Consider the following 21376-nt stretch of genomic DNA (forward strand, 5'->3'; position numbering starts at 1 on the left):
CGAGGGTCGCAGGGAGTGCCGGAGCCTATCCCAGCTGTCGACGGGCAGGAGGCGGGGTTTCACCCTGAACTGGTTGCCAGCCAATCGGAGGGCATATACAGACAAACAGCCGGACTCACAATCACACCACAATTTCGAGTGCCCAATTAATGTTGCATATTTTTTGGGATGTGGGAGGAAACCGGTGTGCCCGGAGAAAACCCACACAGGCACGGAAAGAACATGCAAACTCCAACCTCCATGATGTAGGAGAAAATGCCGATTTTTTTACGATTGGCTGACAAGTCTCAGGTAAAATATAAATATAGATAAGATCAGATAATATATAAATATATAATAATATATCTCCAAATGAGCAAAATTTCTGAAGGGTTCGCCAAGTCCACGCCTCAAAACGACATATTTCAAACGGTGTCACATGGCCCTAAAAAATACACTTAAAATGTTTGTGAGCAAGAGCAATATGGGCCTTCAATGTATTAGTGACGGGAGATACGAGAGGGACTTGAAGTGCTCATTCATTTTTTTTTTTATTTTAAAAATAGCTCGACAAAGACGGCAGCTCCTTGTGATATTGCTCTCAAAAGGCTACCTTGAGCAATTATTGAACGCAGCATCGCCAAAGATGGATGACAGGCCTTGAAACTGATTCAAAAGAGCAGAGTGGAACATTTGCAAAAAAATAAGCAAAAAAAAAAAATAATAATAATAATTCAACAAGAAGGGAAATCCCAGTCATCTTGATCAACTTTTTGCGGACTAACCATGATCTGATGACTGAGAATCTACACAGACACGGATATATATTTTTATTTTTTATTTTATTTATGTACACTCTCTCATACAATACACGAGGCAGTGCGTGCTGTGCTCAAAGGCACGCCACAGAGGTCACAGCGCCCAAGGTCAAACCCTTGGAAGCCCGCGACGAACTTTCTGACCCCCCAAAGGAAGTATAAAGGCTCGGCATTAGAGGCGATGAGTCACCGCACTCCACATCGCTGCGCACAGCGAGTTTCAGTTATCGACGGCGTGCATGAAATGCTGCCGCCCGCTGCGCCGAGGCAGACCTGGAAAAACCTGAAGATATTTCTGGGTATCTCTCACCTCCCGCTACGCCAGGCGACTGACTGCTGAGCGTTACGCAGGGTCAAGAGCCGCATTTTGAAGAAGGATTTTATCGCGAAAACTTTTCACATCAACTTTTGAGAGCGTTTTACCGCTGCGCAGTTCTGCGTCTGTTTGGGGGTGCTGAGTTTTGTTTTCGCCATTCAACAAACTACAAAAATCCCGAGGCATCGAACGCGTCACTCAGACGGAGACATGCTAACGTACAACAATTGAGGAGAATTCTAACTTTTTAAACCCAACCACCAAGTTCAAATTCCAAACACAGCCAGTCCTCGGTCTACGACTGAGATGCGTTTCTAGAGTAGCGGCGTAACTCGAATTTCGACTCAAGTCGCACTCCACCATTAAAGTCAGAATTGACATCAAAATACATTAAAATAAACAAGATGGCGTACTTAGCATGACTGCTGAGAGGTGGATGGAGGAGAAGAAGAAGAAGAAGAAGAAGGGGAGGCTGTGCTTAGCTATTGCAAAGGAACCTGGTCCTCAATTTCGACGAGTATCAAAGAACCTTGTTTTGTGATCATTGCATCCGACATAGGAACGGAACCACGTGCGCTAAAATACGGGTTTTGTCTTTAATAATTGTCACCGCGGTCGACCGACTGAAGCCTCGGTGGTGTTGCCTGTCTCTCCTTTCCCCAATCTTTTTATGATCTTGAGCTTCGTTTCCATGGTAACGGATTTTCTTTTGGCTGAAGAAGCATTGCTTAAAAGACAAAAGTGTCTTCTTTGGGGCGATAATGTCAACTCTCGGCCCACACACACGGACGACCGTAAGCCAGAGAAAATGGCGGACGGGTGACGGGCGTTGTAAAGTCGAAACGTCTCAGGTCGAGACCGTCCAAACCCGACGACTCCCTATAAAACCCTCAACCTTAAATCTTCATTTCAAACCCTCACCCTAAAATTGAAATCCTGAATTTAAAAACCCCGACTCACATCTTGGACCTAAAACTCTAACCCTAAATTGAAATATTCAGCCTCAATTCAAACCATAATTTGAAACAATAAACCTAAATTTACACACCGATTTGAATAACTAACCCCCCATATCTTGATGTCCTTAATGAACCCATTCGTGGGCAGCGTCCCATTTTTGGGAAATCGTGATTTTCACGCATTATACCCTTCAGTATGTCAAAATATTTCAGTGTTTTAATCTGATTCTGATAAGAAAACCAAAGTACCCTCTCGCAGGCAGCGTCCCATTTTTGGGGCGAGATCATAAATTAGTAAAGTTATCATATAACTTGGCCATAAATGAAAAAGAAGTGTTATTTCCTCGATTGTGGCTTGTTAAGAGACTTTTGTCTCAAGAAGGCAAAAAATTTCTACCCTACCCGTGAATGGGTTAAAACCTGAATTTAAAATCTTTCCCCAAATTTAAGCCCACATTTAAATTGAACTCGAAACCCTAACGCTCAATGAATAGCCTCGATTGAAACCTTGATTCTTAAATTGGAACCCTGACCCCAAACCCCAAAAATTCAAAAATTTTCTTAAATTGAAACGTGAACCCTTAATCAAAACCCTCAACCAAAACTTGGGATTTAAAACCCACCATAACCCTGACTTGAAGGTGATTCTTGTGTCGTGTGAATGTGCGCAGCTACAGGATGAATCGAATTGAATGAGAAATAAACAAAAAAGGTATCAAAATGTGAACTCACGGGCTCGGCGAAAGCGTTGTCCCACAGCACCGTCGCCGTGGCGTTATTGTCTTGGCTCCCGTGGACTATCACCACTACAGGCAGCGACAACGTCTGTGGAGCAACAACCAGCGACACAATCAATGTCGATTCTATACTCTACGAGTAATCATGAGGATCTACTGCAGCGCTACAAGGTTGTCCAATGCACAAAATTTCACACCGTGATTTGCGAGGTAACGAGGAGCCGTCGCTTGACCAATTTTGTCGTGTTACATGCAAAAAGTTTTGTTACGAGCATGGAACATGTTGACACTTTGCCCCTACTAGCTTAAAATCGTGGTAAGTACGCAGCTGAATGGGAAGTGTTGTTAGATATCCCGCACAGTTTCCAGGAAGGACACGCCCTGCTGCAATATGATTGGCTCCTGTGTCACGGGAAAATGGGAACCACTGCAAAATTCAAGCCACGTACAGTGATGCCTCGGTTCTCGACTACAATACGTAGCAGAAAACGGTTCAAGAAGTGATTTGTTCGAAAACCGAATCGATGTTTCCCATTACAATGAATGCAAAAAGAAATAATGCGTTCCAAGACGCGCGCAATATGTTATTTCCGGGTTTTGTTGGGGGCGTTTGAGTACCAATTTTCGTTCGAAAATAGAAGCAAAAAAAAAAAATCTCAAAATTTTTGTTCGAAAACCGATTTGTTCCAAAACGGGGATGGTCGAGAACTGAGGCTTTACTGTACTTCTTTTCTGGTCTGGAAACATTAGTACTTGTTTTACCAGGACAAAACAGCCAATCATAGTGCATCGCGACACATGTCCTGGAGCCAATCATAATGGAGCAGGCCGTGTCCTGCCTGGAAACTGTGTGAGGAAATACCAAATGGGCATATCGTATCTACCTATACTTTTCATATCTATGTCAATAATAGAGCAAAAAGTGGGAAAGCATCCATGCTAGTTCAACCGCTTCCTTGGGTAAGCTCGCACCGAGCGTATCTCTCTGAGGATTGTAGCAATAAAAACAAAACAAAAAATTTGGACCAAAAAATTCACATTCTTTTCCAGTTTACAGTGAATTTAGCTTTTTGTTTTTTTGTGTGAATTTCACGTTTTGTCGGTTTCATTCTTTGAACAAATGTATTTTGTGTGCGACTGATGCACAGTCCATTTTGTGTACACATAAAATATACAGTTATACATATACAGCTGTTTTTGAACTAATCCACATTTTGTTGGTCCAATTACAAAGTGTCCCGTGAATGCGTGCGTATAAAACCTGCGGAGTTCGGTACCTCCAACAAGGTTCAGAACCGCTGGTCTAAACATAAAACAAAGAATTACACGCGTATTGAACCAAACCACTTTACAGACGTCTTAAAACTAACACACAATGCAAAACACTACAGATGGGCTAATGAAAGTACCGCTGACATTTGGCTAGTTTTCACCATTTCGCCAACGGATATATATATATTTATATTCGGCTATATATTACTGCAGCTTACTGAGTTAGTCGTGAAAAAGTTAGTTTTGTGTTATATATGTATATGCCAACTTTTGTTTAGTCAAACAAGGTATCAGAGTGCTAATTTTCATATTAAAAACACAATACGGCGTTTGTTTTGCGTCGGGCTGGAACGAATTAAAGGCATTTCCACTCATTTCAATGCGGTGGAAGTGAAATGTTTTAAAGCGAGGAGCACGGGCACAGAAAAATAAAAAATAAATAAAAATCAGCTGCTTCCATTTTTTTCTTTTTTTCTGCCCATTGACTCACCTTCACTTGGAAGACGAGCTCATTGCCGCCGACGCTGAACTGGGACTCAAAGAGAATGGTGAATTTCTCCTCCGTCACCGACTCGGCGCCTCTCCTGTCTGACCGCTTGATCCTCTTCAAGGACTGCGCACATTAGCCATGCAGAGTTTGAAACCATTTGGCAAGGCTGAAACTGCCGCTGGTTGCATTACGCTTACGAGTCTATCTCTGCGATTACGCTCAAGATAGGGTTGACGTCCATATTTTCTTGGGCATTTCATTCGCTCGAACAAATACACCGTAAGCTTTCCTCGAACAGAATAAACAAACATTCGGCACTTTATTTATATTGACACACTTATTTTGTACTTTTTGTACTTGCACTCGTACGTTTATTTGACACGTTGCAGTTTTTATTCAACCGAGTATGACGACTTGCACAGGGGTCCTCACCATGTTCCTGAAGTGGGCGCTGAGCGTGCCCGTCGTTTGGTGGTACTCCATCACGCAGTTGTTGTTGAGAATATCTCCACTACTGTCACTAAAAATAACGGAAAGACAATAGCAACGATGAACGAGCCGTTAAATGCACGTATCAAAAAACAAAGGACGGTCGGGTACTGATGATTGCGCTCTAACTAGTATTTTTTTCCCCCCCACAATTCTTATCTGTGTGCAGATAAAACAAGCCGCCCGCCTGTGCGGAAAACAGACAAGACGACGGCGTCATTGTTCAGCCATTTAACTACTGGCGCTGTCCTGCTGCGCTTGGAATGTGGAACAAGCCGGTACTAAAAGTTGATTCTGCACGGACTCTTCGGAGACATTGTTGGAGTGCCGCCCGTGCCTGCGTCGTGAGGTGTGAATCATGTGCAATGCAGTGCGGACCAGTTGTAACCAGCGCTAGGAAAATCATTTTAAAGTTTTTTTTGTTTGTTTTTTTTTTAAAGCTGTCCTTGAATTGTGAGATTTTTGGTATTTTCACTAAAGAAATGTTTCAAGTAGCAGGCTATCAGGATGCTTTTCTGAAGCCAGTCCTGTCAAATTGGGGCGGGGGGGGGGGGGGGAAACCACTCTAGGTTCTTTAGACTTCCATCATTTTTGTGAAAATTGGTACCAAAATTCCAAATGGTCATATATCATAAAGGATAATATTGACATAAGTATTTTTTTGATTAACAAACATGAACAACAGTTGAAAAATCGATTGCCCTTAGAGAAATAGTTCATAAATTTCTTTTATTTCAAATATGATGAGGTGATTAAATATTTTTAGAGTTTATGGTCATAATGGGCGGCATGGTGGATAAGCCAGTAATGTGTTGTCCTCACAGTTCTGAGGACCGGGGTTCAATCCCAGCCCCGCCTGTGTGGAGTTTCCATGTTCTCCCCGTGCCTGGGTGGCTTTTTTCCAGGGCACTCCGGTTTCCTCCCACATCCCAAAAACGTGCAAAATTAATTGGACACTCTAAATTGCCCGTAGGTATGATTGTGAGTGTGACTGTTTGTCTCTATGTGCCCTGCGATTGGCTGGCGACCAGTTCAGGGTGTACTCCGCCCCCCTGCCCGTTGGCAGCTGGGATAGGCTCCGGCCCTCCCCGAGACCCCCGTGAGGATAAGCGGCAAAAGGAAATGAATGGATGGATATTAAAATCTATCTGCTGTAGTAATCATGTGACGATGAATTACAGTAAAAACATGGATGATGTCTACTTCTAGGACAGCGGGCGTAGAAGGCCAAGCCACTTGTGCATCAAATCAATGTTCCATATTGAAATGAATTCAAATGCTATTAATCTGTTTCAGCCCATAAAAAAAAATGCAATCTTTTTGTTACATTTTCCATCCATCGTTTCCACTTTACTAGAGATACAGTTGTGTATCTGATTTCTCTTCCTCGGAACAACGAAGCAAAAAAAAAAAAAAAAAAAAAAAAAAAAAAATCAACCATTTCCCGGCCAAAAGTAAACATTTCTGAATATCTTTTTAAACTTACTTCCTGGTGTTCTCGTTCTTCAGCAGCGCCTTGGCCTGCTGCTCGCTGATGATGGTGGCCTTGACTTGCGGCGGGTTCATGTGCACGTTCAGCTTGCCGCCGACCAGCAGGCGCACCGTGGCGGCGAACTTGGTCTGCGTTTTGAGCACCTGCGGGGGCTGTTTCTCGATGATGAAGGTGCTGATGGTGGGTTCAGAGAAGTGGGCTTGAACATTTATTCAAATGGAAGTAATCGCCAAGGTAACTGAACGGATACTTTAACTAATGTAATATGCTGCACTCAATTGACCACTTAAGCCGTTAAGCTTGATACGCATTAATAAATGCGTCATATTGGGTCATTATTTGCCTGTTTGGTTTGATGTTGACATATTTAGCAGCCCTGTAAATAATCTATTTACTACTGAGAAAGAGAGACACATAGACACACCTACGGTCAACTCCTGCCTATCTGTAGTTTGCTTTTCACAAATTCACCCATTTTGTGGACGCTATCACCGGCTATTCGCTGAAAAACCCACCATTTTGTGCCTCTGGGCGTATTATTCTGCCCTTTCGTCAATGCCCTAAAATGCCAACAGGTGGTGGCAAAGCCCCGGCTAATATGAAATTAGTTACTGGTGTCAAGGACGTCACGTGGAAGCGACGCATCTTGCCCGAGAGGAGATCTTTCTATCTTGCAAAGGAGCTACGTTTACCCCGGAGCGTTAGCGGACTACTTGTATTTTTGATTTTTTTTTTTTTTCCCACTATTCATCATAAGGCTCAGTCATAATCCCCCGCGAAATGTAGTGTTTATTGTATTCATAAATAGTGCAGCTACCTTGTGACCAAGGCTGAGATGATGTCTGTGATAGTGCTGTTGAGTTCATTGAGGAGGTCTTCAATTGGACCCGGGATGGGCAGCTGCTGTCTGAGGTGCTCCGCTCTCCGGATCTGCTGCCGGTTCTGCCAGATGGTTTCCGCCAGCTTCTCGCACCTAATAGACACGCGCACACATGAAAACATGTAAGAATGTTTTTGAGCATTGGTAGCCATAACGATGACCCTGCTGTTAGGTTTTAATATATATTTTTTTTAAATTCCCGTTGGCCTTTAGACAATGTCATGACAGTCACCTAATTCAGGCTAAGCTGTACTATAAAACAGATGAATGGATGATTTCTTCTTTCATGACTGAAAGGACATTTTAGCAGTCTTGACAAAGTGTACAAACAGAACCGCAACAGTATTCCGAATCACAAACGAGACATTGTCACTTGTGTAGAGTTCCTCGGACTAAATCATAACTGCTCAACAGTCCAATGAAAAAAAAAAATGAATAAAAAAACAACGAATGACTAAAGTGTTCCAACGATAAACGAGATGCTTGTTTTGAGCGTTGGTTCCTCTCCTCTTTTGCAAGTAGAAACGCGTGCGCTGCAAACGTGACGCACGTCAGCCATATCTGGCCATCCATCTGTCACTCGACAGCGTGCCAGTTTTTATTCAAGCCGTGAAAATGACAATAAGCAAAAGCAGGGGCAATTATGTCATATGACAGGGTCTTTATGAAGGAATTTAAGGTAAGAGACAAGCGAAATATGGATTGCAGCACGTCTTCTGCGGCCAATGTGCATCAGCTTAACTTCAAACTTTTATGTATTGACAACAAGCCAGAATAATTTACAGTGTTACTGGTTCCTTAAAAAAAAAAAAGATATGAATGATTGGTTATAAATATCATTAAATCTCTCTCTCTGTCCAAAAAGGGACCAAATATGACATCGCTGTTCTACGGTCTAAAATCTTCAACTTCCACCCTCATAACAGTTTTTCCCTCTTTTACAGGTGTCCGGTTTTCATGTTGGTTAGACATACCTAAACCCTGTATAGTTCATAGGTTTAATAATAAGTAATTTTTTGCTGGAATTAATTACACCGAAGGCGGCACGGTGGTTCAACTGGTAAAGCGTTGGCCTCACAGGTCTGAGGACCCAAGTTCGATCCCGGCCCCGCTTGTGTGGAGTTTGCACGTCCTCCCCGTGCCTGCGTGGGTTTTCCTCCAGGCACTTCGGTTTCCTCCCACATCCCAAAACATGCAACATTAATTGGACACTCTAAATTGCCCCAAGGTGTGATTGTGAGTGCGGCTGTTTGTCTCTCTGTGCCCAGCGATTGGCTGGCGACCAGTTCAGGGTGTACCCCGCCTCTCCTGCCCGTTGACAGCTGGGATAGGCTCCGGCACTCCCCGCGACCCTTGTGAGGATAAGCGGCTGAGAAAATGGATGAAATTACAGCGATAGAATTCAGCCTTTTGGGAAATTCCATTTTGAATCGACCCGTGCCACGGATATTCGTTTGCGTTCTCTTGAGTAACGGCCACATCAATATCACGGGCATCGCTCTCGAACTCCTCAGAAGCCGACGGACACGAACGCAGCAGCAGTCCATTATGAGTATGTAAAGCGCCGAACTTGCTGATCGCGCGTGGCCCTGGTACGAGGGGGGCACCGACGCTAACGGGAGGCGGAACAGAAACTCACCAGGACTGGAGGATGTCCATGCCCCCCTCCGGCGGGCCCCCGTTCCCCGCCAGCTGTTGCCGTCGCTTCCACTGGATCAGCTCGTCGTCCAGGATGACGGTCTGCTGCTTCCTCAGCAGCTGCAGTGTTTTCTGGTGCTTCTCCGCCAGGTCCTGGACGACGACGATGACAACGACAAGGTCAACGATTGCGTTTGTGAGCCAGATGTGCGGCAGAAGTATGAATGAAAGATGAGAAGTAAAGCGGATACCAGTCTGTACTTCTGTAGTGTGTTGGCCTCCCTCGTCAGCCACGCGTCCACGGTGGCTCTTTTGCTCACCAGAGTGGGTTCCCGTAACTGCCGGTCAGCAGGGGGCAGTGTGGCCAGGCTGGAGAGCTGAGCTAGAGGGTGGGGGGGGGGTATCCATTTAGATGAAAGATGAATTCACGGTTTTCTAAGAACCTCTTCAGACGCTTTTTGCGCTTAATAGCTGTCCGTCGTCTGTGCTTGTTGATGTTTACGATCAAGGCCGAAGGCTGAAGTCCAACTCTTAAGATGGTTTTCCAAACTTGTAGGCTTGTTGTTGGAAAATGAATTCAAGCGGTTTTATTCACATTATTTCCCCGTATGAAACATCTTTGGGGCGTTTATCACGACAAATTGAATTTTTTTGATATCTTGCGGACGAATAGTTAGCACCCGGTAGCGCCTGCAATCCCAACTCTCAAGTGTACGATAATGCAGCAAGTGCGGGTTACGGTATTTGTCTCGCTGATGGATTTCGCCACACCACGTGCGGTCCACTTCCGCGACTGAAGCCACGTTTCGGTCAACTCCCACACTCCGCCCGCCATTGCCATATTAACGTCATCGCTTCCGCAGTAGAACCGGCGGGGTTAGATTTTCATGAGACACGACCCCCCCTCAAAACAGGCTAAGTTTCAGGAGGCTTAAAAAAAAAAAAAAAAAAAAGTGTAGATGAGTGCGGTAATTCTTGAGCCTTGCGTGGTGCCTAACGAAGAAGAATCGTTAGGGGAAGAATCAAAACACGCCATTCCTTTCCATCGGCACTTGAAAAACAGGAACAAACAAATTATTGTAATCTATTGAAAAATATATTAATTCTCTCAGACAAGAAAAAAAAGCTGCTGTATTTCTGAATTTTTCTTGAGGGCAAAATATCTGGCGTTTGAACATGAAGGTTTGAACATTATATTTGGAAGTATACTAAAATTTGGAGGGATCACCATAATGTACAACTTTTTTTTTTTTTGGAGTGAGTGGGTGACTTTGGATTTTCCTTGCACTACGCGACAGGATGGGGGCACTCTCGTCTCACCCTGGATGCGCAGGCTCTCCTGGTACTGGATGATGAAGTACTCCTGATTGTGCTGGAGCTTGCGCAGGTCGTTCTCCGTGTCCTGGGTGAGCAGGCGGAGCTCCTCGAAGGCTTGGTTGATCTGCTGGTACTTCTGAGACATGCTGTCCAACATTCCACCCACCGGAGAGGTGGACTGTCCAGTCGCGTGGACGTGTTGGGATAGAAAGACAGTTTAGAAGTTGCATTTGGAAGGATCGCGGGCTACGTTAGGGGAGAAAGTGGGAAAGAACCCAAAACGGACATGATGCACTGATCTTCTGACAGCAAAATCCATAATTGCAAGTTTAAGGGAGAGTCGTGATGCATGACTGCGCTCGGTCAGATAATGACTAAACGGGGCCGACTCCTCATCAGTCCACAAATACTCGTAAAAGAGGCGCATTGTGAGCGAAAATCGATTCACGCCAGGAGTTACCGAGATTCAGATGTTCACGCACTGCTGGCCCTGTGCCTTTCATAACTCGTGCCGTGCAGTAAAACGGAAAAAACATTTTCATTTCCACGCTTTGCAGGAGCCTTGTGCAGAAACGTGTGTGAAATAAATATTTACGACGTTTTTCTGGATGAGTTCTCGCTTTGTCACGTTGGGTTGATTGAAAATGAAACTGTGGCAATTTGTTTGACTAGTAGACAAAATGCAGCATACAACTTTCTCTTTCATTAAGCAGGTAAAATGCATGCTCAATGGGGTTTAAGTCTGGTGACTGACTTCTGGAACCTTACCCTCGTTTCCCATGATACACAGTTTTTGAGGTCCATGTTTTAGTAGCCTTCCAAATTCATTTTAACGCCAAATGTGTGTATGCAGTTGTACCGCGTTCCGCGACGGACAAGGTGCGAGTGCAGTTTGACAGCACACACAAACACACTCACGTTGGTGGCCTCCCGCACCAGCCGCTGCTCCGTGTAGAGGATGTGTTTGATGCAGCGCACCAGCTCCAGAGGACATCGGTCATACGTGCTCTGAAAGACAAGGAGAACATGTGCCGTGGTTAAGGTCTCGTTAGCCCCCGACTAGTCGAGCGGCCGCCGCGCTCCGCGCGTCGCCAATTTAGACGCATCAAGGAGCTTCTCGGGGGTCCGGCGCACCAAACACACTGGAGCTCATTAGGGGAGCATTAATGATGGCCGTCTCCGCAGAGCGACGCGCTTCGTTTGCACGATCATTAGCATACGAGCGCACGGCAGTGTTTTAGCTCTTCATGTGATGACATATAAACGCGAAGATTTATTTCCTTTAAACTGCCAGTGGGACTGCTGGACCCGACGTCAAAAATAATCCGCATCACATCGACGACGGCGAGGCCAAACCGCCTCCACTTCACTAAAATGTCTGCAGGTGACATTGAACACGAGCCCTCACGCTGGTTGTCTTTATGTGCCCTGCGATTGGCCGGCGACTTGTCTAGGGCGTACCTGCCTCCCGCCCAAAGTCAGCCGATATACGCTCCGGGTCCCCCTCCAAACCCAGTGTGGATAAGCCGTGCCAAAAATGGATTGATGGATGAATTAATGTGTCAAAGCAATATCTTAACCTTCCTGAGTGTCATTGGTGGATGAATGTGAGGCCTTATAAAGCACTTTGTGCACCGTACGGTGCAGACAAAGCGCGTTTTACTGGAAGTCCACTCCAATCACCTTCTACAAGCATGAAGTGAGGTTAATCACAGAGCAAGAACTCAAATTATGAATAATCATGACAAATGACTGTTTAATTTGAGGCATTATTTTTCCAGGAAATTTCAGCTCGAGAGCACGGTAGCCATGTCTGTAAATGCATACCCCAAATGAAAAAAAAAAAAAAAAAATGTCCCAAAAGCGAAATTAAGTGGCGCCAGATATCCAAGATTCCGCCTTCGCAAAGCCAATCCCCCTTCGCCCAGTTCCACAGCCTGGTTTCCGGGAGGCGAGAGAAGAATGGATTTTGAGAGCAGGGATCATAAATAGCAGCGCTGGCTAACTACCAAGGACGCACTTGGACTGTCCTCTTGTTTTTCCTTGCAGTGGATACAAACTGTTCTGAAACATTTGGTGCTCTTATGTGTGCTCCGTCGAAAAAAAAATGACATCAACAAGGGAGATGTCGAAAGGGGAAGCTGCTTTCTGCGCGAGAAACACTTTCAACGGAAGAATTATGTGGCTTGAGATATTGTTTAATTTAAAAACACTGTGATCGGGCTCATTACTCAAAATGCTCATCTCTAAAATCATCTGTTTGCATTGAAATTAATGAAAAAAATACCACAAATCCATTCTCGCTTTCCTCGCCCAAAACACAATTGAATGGCCATCGTGCTGCTCCTTCTAGTGCCCCTGCCTTGGCCAGATGGGGGCAGTATAAGCCAGACACGGACGCATTGTTGCAATGTCGAAATTCCTCTCCTCAATATGGTGCTAATGTTAGTCGTTCTATGCAGAGGATTTAAAAAAATACAGTTAATCCCTTCGTAGTCGCGGTTCGGAATTTGCGGATTCCCTTATTAGCGGATCTTTGGGAAAACCTATCCCAGTTATTGGGAGAAAAATGCAAACAATTTTTTTTTCCTGGTAAAACGATGGTTCGTATCGTAAAAAACTCGTAAGTTGAGTCTCTATAATGTTAAGGCGCCGGGTTGTACCTCCACCCGAGTGTTGTTGTGTCCCAGTACTTCACCCACATTGCTTATGAATGAACGCGGTTGGATGTCTAGCGGTGGTCGAAGGCGCAGAATAGCAGCTACGCATCCGTCACGTTTCCCCAGGGCACCTGCGGCTACACAAGTACGCATAACGGCGTGACTGCGGAGTGAATGAATACCGTCTTAATATTAAAGCTTCTTTTGCCCGCTTTTCCATCACAAGCTCCAGGACGGTGCGGCCCCGCTCGGCCTGGCCTGGCCTCGATTGCTTTTTCCCCATTACAAAAGGCATCAATCAAACGTGGGAGAGATTGGAGCGGGATCAAGAAGGTGACTTTCTTGTTGCGCCTTCCATCTCGCTGTATTTCATCTTCTGACAAGATGGACGCAAACGCTCGCGCTACTTCGGAAGATCACACAACAAAAGCTGCTTTAAAGGTCAAGTGTCATGCCTATAAACATTGTAAAATAGATACTGTCATGAAAAATACATATAACATTATTCACTTCAATGTCGATACGGAAAAATAAATATGCGCGTAAGTTGCGGAAGTCTCATTCGACATTCAAGTGGTCGCCATATTGGCTGCATCTTCTGTCCGTGATGTCACACTGTGACATTCGCCATTGAAAACACGCTGTGGCCCCCACTGTGGAAGACGAACAACAGAGATATTCGGATTTTTCCGACGCCCCTTCTGACACGGAAGCTCTTTTCCAAGAAGAGAAGATCTCAGAACCGAGTGAAGTGACCAGGGCAATTATACGCTATCGTTTCGAGTCATATTTAGATGATATGCGGATCACGGCCAAACCACTTGCGGCCAAACCGCCTCCCCGTCAGATCCACTTCCGCGGCCACGAGCGACGACGATGCCGCGGCCAAATCGCCTCCATGGCGGAGATGAGCCACCTGACACATTTAGCACCCTTGATTTACGGATTACGCCCCCCAGCCCAACTATTCCTTTTTTTTTTTAGTAGCTGTATACACACCTACCTGTCATTTGGAACCCACGAATCTCTCGTCCTTTGCACCCGTACAATCCACTTTTCACGACAAACCGGGTCTTTTGGAAAAGCATGAAGAGCGAATCCATCCTCCCGAGCGATATCGAGCAATACAACGAGCCGGCATTTTGGCTAACACGAAGGAACGAAGAGCTACCTTCCCGCAAGTAAAACTAATAGAAACATACGAGTCCGCTTGAATGCGCTACTGCCCTGTACGTCACTTCCTGCTTCTTCTCAAAAACAAATCCCTCGAGAAGATTTTCATGGCGGGAGTTACAAAAAGCCATATAGATAAAAATCATGTTTTGTGGTGAAAAAACAGATGGGTCCATAACCGGCTGCCGTTTTTTCATTAATAACATATTTAGACAGTGGACCTTTAAGCCTGCCGGACACCGTGTCACCTGGTCGAACCCGGCTGGACCGGCTCATCGAGTACACCTGATCGATTCCCACCGAGCCAGATGCTGCGTATTCGGTACCTTTCATTCTATATATCCTATAATCTCAATACTCTTCGACTAAAATGGGTATATTTTCACGACTTACCTTGAGTTGGCTCGCATAGTGTCCCAGTTTGATTTTGAGCAGGAAGCCGTCCTCGCCGACCTGGTGCTCCGCCTTGCTCTGCAGCTCTTGGATCAGGCCGTCCAGCAAGCGCTTGGCCTTGAACTCCTCCTGCGGGTTCTCCAAGTCGATGTTATCCCTGACCGGCGCAAATGGGGATGTTCGAATAGGTTAAATGATAAATACAAGGTGGGCCAACGGACGGTGGCGTGGACTCGCAAAAGTTGGGAGGTACGCCACAAAGAGGACTGAAAGGACAGATTATATCGTATCACCAAATTTATCGACATTGGTCAATATATAACCCACGTGTCAACTTTTTTGCTGCGTTGAGATTCTGCTCACAGATGGAACTTTTCAAAAACTAGTAAAGAGGACTACTTGATATTCCAAAAATATTGATGTGAATTGGTCGTGTTTTAGAATGCGGTCATGTACATTAACATATCCGATATCAATATCAGCTTACACGTATAAGGGATATTGGTCAATATATCGTAATGACCAAAATTTCAGGCTTCATGTGTCTTATCAAATATGACTTCTTGAAACCATTTTGTGGGTCTGCTTGTGATCAACATGGCAACCCAACGTCATTTTGTGATGTGAATCTAGCTTCAGGGTTTTTTTTTTTTTTCCAATGAAAATCGGAAGTTACATTCTTGAAACAATTTTTACTCTTGAAAATGGCGACAACAACGCAACACGGTAGACTTCTTGTATGCTTCTCTGCAGTTTCGTTCAATTCACTTTTGTGCATTTGCTCATGATACCCATTGAGCATTTATGTTGTGAAGTGCAACAGGCTAACCAGCAACCATCCGTTCAAATGTGCTCTCAATCGATGGGGTGGAAATCGCTAAGACAAGTTATTCTTTGACGGCTGCCAGAAAATGACCCAAATGGCCATAAGACGGCCAGTACTAACCAAAAATGGCAGACTTCCTGTGTCTCCAGACATGATTTCCAAAGACTTTTGTTTGTGTGGGTTTACACATGATTGACCACCAAATTTGTCGTCAACGGAAACTGGCTTAGGGGGCTGAACGGAGTTGTCAAGACTTTTGTTTTATGGAGGGTCATCAAACATTGCTGCTTTGCTTTGTCTGCACGCAATGACAAAAACCTCAAACTTGGAAAATGCCTTTTGGAAAGAGTTTGGCGAAGGTTCGTTGAGGATGCCAGAAAGATTGAAAAACAGCTCCCAAAACAACGGCTCTGACCACATGGCTAGATAAGACACGCTCCAAAACTGTTTTTTTTTTTTTTTTGCATAGCAGTGAACGCCAGATTATTTAGACTTTGCACTTTTTTTTTTTAATATTAGACTGCCAATAATTGGAGTTAGCAATCATCTTTTCCCCTACAACAAGAGAAACTCTGCATTTTGTTTCATTTCACCTTTCTCACAGGCGAAAAACAGCCCGATGTTGCACTACTTTTATTCCCATAGGGCCGTGTTCGCTCGCACATTTTCAAGCTACGCCGATTCTGCCCGGTCAGTTTGCACAAAACAGCTCGAGAGCCATAACTCACTGAAGTCTGCCAGCGGACAGAATTCCCGGAATGTGCGTTTTTCCTGAGCTGCGAAAGCCTCTGAGATCCACTCGAAGACGATGTCACACCTTAACAGGAACAGGGGCATGCGTTTTTGTCTTCTCTAATCGTCATACAACGTACTGTATCATATATGTAATTGAATCACAGTACAGTGCTTATGAGTGATGGCCATCAATAAGAAAGCGCGTGAGCCAGCTGTTGATCAGCGTTGCCCGGCAACCATACTAGCGCCACACACGGGGGCGCGTCACTTCAATGACCGTGATCAAATACAAACAAAATGATTCCATGTCTAAAACGCCATCGCGCCATCACGATAACTGCGGTTGTTTCGAGCGGCGCTTCCAGACCAATTCCCGAGCCGCCGTGCAGCATGTTTGACCTGGAAGTGTGGCTCGCCGAAACCTCCATGAATAATAATTGTCCGGCATGATGTGTTTGCGTTCCGCCGTCGATCATCGTAACATGGTCGGGACACATTATGGCCGTTGAACAGTCGGCTGTGGCTGCACTGCAGTGTTCCAATGACAGTTGGGGGGGAGAAGATGATGATGATGATGTTCCCAATGTTATGTTATTAATGTTATGTGATATATATATATATATACACTCATCTCAGGTGGGCCATTCAATTGGTGCAGCGTAACAAAACTCTCTTACATTTTTATTTCCATTTATGTCCTTATAGCAGGGGTGTCCAGACTTATTTACCCCAAGATCTACTTTTTAAGCAGCCATCCTCTCGCAAGCTACCGACGACAGGGGTGTGGGGGGATGATGATGATGATGCTCCCAAATTGCTTTAAGGTTCATGTTATGTTGCCTCCTATATTTAAAATACAGAATTAGCTTTTTGTGCACTGTATTGTCTGTGCTTTCATCCTGGATCAGGCTGTGCCGAGGTGGAATTTTAAAATGACACAAAATCTCATCATGCACTTTTTACGTTGGCTTCAGACCAGACCTTTCCCACTTGGAAAAGAGAAAATCCCGTCCAGTTTAACCACTTATTCACATACTCCGACGGTCATTGCATCTTAAAACAAACAGCATTTCTTTTTTTAACGTTCTGCATTAATATGGAAAGTAAACATAAGCAGCATGTCTAGTTCGTCTTTGCTCTACGTTGCCCAGACTGTGCTGCTAAATAAAGCAGCGGTGGTGGACGCTGTTATTATAAAACACATTGATGGGCTGCGTACGTACTGTAACATTAGCATTTGTATTTATGAGTGTATAGAAACCAGTGGCTTCTTCTTTTCATATTTTACAGTACGCATGGGAATTGTGCCATTGGATGTGACAACCAGTCACCCGTCACTCATTGAAATGCCATAAATTGAATAGCTGTAAGTTATAGTTTGAATTTGCAATGTATTTTTATGTTTTTTCGCACGCAAGAGCCTGCATCAGCGGTGAACAATTGCGCACGCACGCAGTTTAGAGGGAACATCAGCTGACGTTTTTTTTTTTTTTTTTTTTGCGCACGCCGTCTCGCGATCGACTCGACGCTTTGAGCACCCCTGCCCGAAAACATAGACAATTAATTATGTCCTAAATATGGTCTAAATAACATTGGAGGTGTTAAATTAAAAGAATAATTCCAGCCAGTGGAGTAATCTGGCCCTTTAAAATTATGGTTGAAGAGTCAGCACAAACCAACAAAATCCAGTGGCGCCTCGATTTATAAATTTAACTCCTTCCGTGACCAAGCTTGTAATCGTTTTATTCATCAAACCGCTTTTAAGCCTTTGAAATAAATAGATACGCCATTCATTTGCCTCGGCCAGCTAGTTTCTGTTTTAGAATTAAAAAAAAAAAAACACTGCACACAACACAATAAAACATCGTAAAAGAGAATGTAAAGAAATGGAACGCTTTCGTGAAGCCTTTAAGAGGCGGGGTTTAATGCATGGCGTCAAGACTTGGAGCCACTCGGGTTAGCCAGTGATAGTTCAATTTGCAAACTTGGTTATACAGTAGCCATGAAATGGGAATTACACAAAATTATCTCAAGCGGAGTACAGTTCATGCTGATTAATTCAAAGAGGGCCACATGGCCAGCGCGCCGTTTGCCCTCAAATGACTTTTGAGACTCACCAGAGCTGGCCCTCGATCCACTGTGACAGGTAATGCCGCACTTCGATGGGGAAGTGCTGACCGTACAGCGATTGCATCTGGTGGAGAGCGTCGCCCTGGAGCTGCTGGGCCTGGATCCACACCGCCATCTTCAACGCCCTGCCGCAGACGGACAAAGCGGAAAGACGGGAAGGTCAGTCCGGGAGAACGAGTTGAGATGCTTGAAATCTGACCGAGTAAAAAAAGAAAAAAAAAAGAAGAAAATCTGAAGCCGGAGATAATCGAATCAAGGGGATGCGTTCCAAAAGTTAGTCTTTCAAAGAGGTGAATTCCCTCTTTGTCCTTTCCCCGGAGCTGGCGCGGAAGAGCGGGTTTAGGACTAAAAGACTGGAACGATGGGAGATAGTCACTTAATTGGTTTGACGCAAACTGCGAGCGGAGATAATTAATCATCACATGAATGCTCAAAGGCCATTTGGACCAACTGCTAACGTGCTCGCTGCGTGAACCTTACGTGGCGCAATGTACAGAACGCATCCGCTCGCGCTTGAATACTTGCTAGCGTTGAAGATGGTTTTTCTACTTCCAGTTTTATGAAAACACTGATTCAATTTGTTCTCTGACAATGAAAACGCTCGTATCTGAAAACGCTTCAGTAGAAGCTGCTGTTTTGTTTGGCGACAGTGAAAAATCCGTGTGTGAACACAACAGCGGCTACGAACTGACATATTGACTCCTGGGTTTTAGGTTTTTGGGAAAAGGGAGGCGGCAGTGGAGTTGTTCCGTGATCCAGGGACACTTGCAGACTGTCTTACCAACTGAAATATGATAAACATAGTGTAGTGTGAAGTCAAAAAGATGGGACTTGGTGCCGGGGTCACTCCTGCGGTTGTCTTACCGTCAATCCACCCACATCTTCTTCTCAAAAAGTGTCACAGCAGCCGAGTAATGAGTGTGACGGGATGTTTGTGGCTTATGCGGTGCTGGCGGTTAGCGTCCTCTCAGTTTGTAGCTCATAGCGAAAGCACACAAAAATAAAGACTTGGACTGAAGGGAACCGCCGTCCCATGACCGGAGAAGTGACTTCGGACAGAAGGATCTTGATGATTAGGGCAAGTGAGCACGTGGGGGAGGTGCTTTCATTCAGACAAAACTCATACGCTGCGGCAACGTTTCGAGTTATTCCCGCCTGGGAATGCACCCGAAGATGATCCAGCACACAGTCCAAACTAACCAGAACTGCTGAAGGCTTGTTGAACTGTCACCTTAGACTGATGTTGTCTTTCCCACAAAAAATACAAAATCATCTCAAATCCTAACATGCAGTGTGCAATTGTAAAATGTCTGTGTAGATACTCAATCATCCAGTAGACTGGACTGTGCTAGTTTGTTGAAAACTGTTCACGTTTAACCCAAAGGGCTTCTTCAGTTCTACGTTGTTGTTTTTTTTTTTTTTGGTTGGTGTGGCGTCTCCTTTTGTATGCCAAATAAACTAAAGCACTGAATGTACGTTGAACGGGTTTACGGCCACGCTACCCTGAGAACGCCCGATCTCGGAAGCTAAGCGGGTTTGGCCCCGGTTAGTACTTGGATGGGGACCGCCTGGGAATACCAGGTGCTGTAAGCTTCTCTCCCTGGCTAAAATGCAGAGGGGTTGCATCAGGAAGGGCATCCGGCGTAAAACTGTGCCAAACAAATATGCGTTCATCTGAGATGACACGCTGTGGCGACCCATGACGGGACAAGCCGAAAAGAAACAAGGAAGACTAAATGTACGTTGAATATTTCATATATCCAAAACCAAGAACGTCAACCAATGTTTTGCGATCCTCTTGAGAACCGACAAGCGTGTTTAGTTTACTTTCACATTCAATTTTCATTTTTCTCCTGAATGGCCGTGTGAGCTGTCATCGAGAGGAATTCACTAAATTTTCTCGATTGACGTTTTATATGTATTAATGATCAGCTAATCTGTATGAATCACATTAAACGTTTCTACATCATCCAAAGTGTATGATTTTCACCACAATGAGTCGGTTGTGAACATATACCCTGCCTCCGGGGGACGTTTGTGCATATTGACACAAGCGGTTGTGTGTTTTCAGATTTTTACTGGAAGAGCTTTTTGTAATTTGAGTCATAACGTCCTGTAGTGGAAAGCACGAGTGCGAATAATTGGGACGGAGCTCAAAAAGGACAGATAAACGAATAGCGCACATGACATTTCTTTTTCTCTCATATTACAAACTAATGCTAACTGCGCCCGCAACAAATGTTCCCGTTCAGTGCCAGCTTGGCACTGGTGTGCCAGTTAGCCACGGAAACACAATAAAATACAAAAAGATAAAACAGACAGACGGATGAACCGAGTGTGGAGAGGACGAGCAGGTTCGAAAACGCCAAGCATGACAAAAACGTTTGTCATAAAAGGTGGAGGACAGGCAACCGTGGATAGACAGAAGAATTTTTCCCCCCTTTGTCAAAGAGCATAAAAGGACACAGAGAGAGTTCAGAGTTTCAAAAATACATTTTCCTTGACATAAACTGTGTGTATGGTCTGGCTGCTGATGGCGTGAAAATAATTCCTCTCTGGCCCTATTTTATGCCTATAATTCAATCTTAATTATTGAATATTATCGCGCTGCCACACCAACAACCCATCAGAAAGGACCAAAAAACAAAAAATGTGCCAATCATTCACTCGTGATGGCAAATGCACACTTGCGCCGATAGGTTTATTGGGCAAATTTTCAATAGAAATTCTATAGAATTTGTAAAGAACAACTTGTTCGATAGAAATTTGACTGTGATTTTCTGTAGAAATTCCACAGAATAATGGAATTTCTATAGAAATTCTATTGGACTTGGGTGCTAAAGTTCTATAATTCTTAAGTAATTCGTTAGAAATGTTCTATAGAAAAAAAATTTAGAAACTCCGATTAGCAAAAACATTAAAAAGAAGAAATTGGATGCCTTTTGAGACAATTCAAGGGTAAACATGCGAGGTGGTGATGTTCTAACCTGCTAAAAATTTTCTATACAACATTTCTAAAGAATTTCTGAAGAACTGTAGAACTTTAGGACCCAAGTCCTATAGAATTTCTAT

General features: G+C 44.4%; 1 protein-coding gene across 1 annotated transcript in view; it reads right to left on the bottom strand.

The window, feature by feature from the left end:
- The window catches only part of LOC133514646 (inactive phospholipase C-like protein 2), a 127934-nt gene that overhangs the window by 78069 nt on the left and 28489 nt on the right, over positions 1–21376 (bottom strand). The window contains exons 2-12 of the mRNA XM_061846477.1: positions 18292–18429; positions 14614–14770; positions 11306–11395; positions 10391–10565; positions 9322–9452; positions 9072–9223; positions 7370–7525; positions 6547–6726; positions 5004–5091; positions 4572–4694; positions 2805–2897 (exon numbers count right to left, since the gene is read on the bottom strand). Of these exons, the coding sequence (XP_061702461.1) occupies positions 2805–2897; positions 4572–4694; positions 5004–5091; positions 6547–6726; positions 7370–7525; positions 9072–9223; positions 9322–9452; positions 10391–10565; positions 11306–11395; positions 14614–14770; positions 18292–18419 (1473 nt within the window). The 5' untranslated portion in view covers positions 18420–18429. The remainder of the gene's footprint in view (positions 1–2804; positions 2898–4571; positions 4695–5003; positions 5092–6546; positions 6727–7369; positions 7526–9071; positions 9224–9321; positions 9453–10390; positions 10566–11305; positions 11396–14613; positions 14771–18291; positions 18430–21376) is intronic.

This window comes from Syngnathoides biaculeatus, chromosome 16 (genome assembly GCF_019802595.1).
Source record: "Syngnathoides biaculeatus isolate LvHL_M chromosome 16, ASM1980259v1, whole genome shotgun sequence".
NCBI classification, from domain to species: domain Eukaryota; kingdom Metazoa; phylum Chordata; class Actinopteri; order Syngnathiformes; family Syngnathidae; genus Syngnathoides; species Syngnathoides biaculeatus.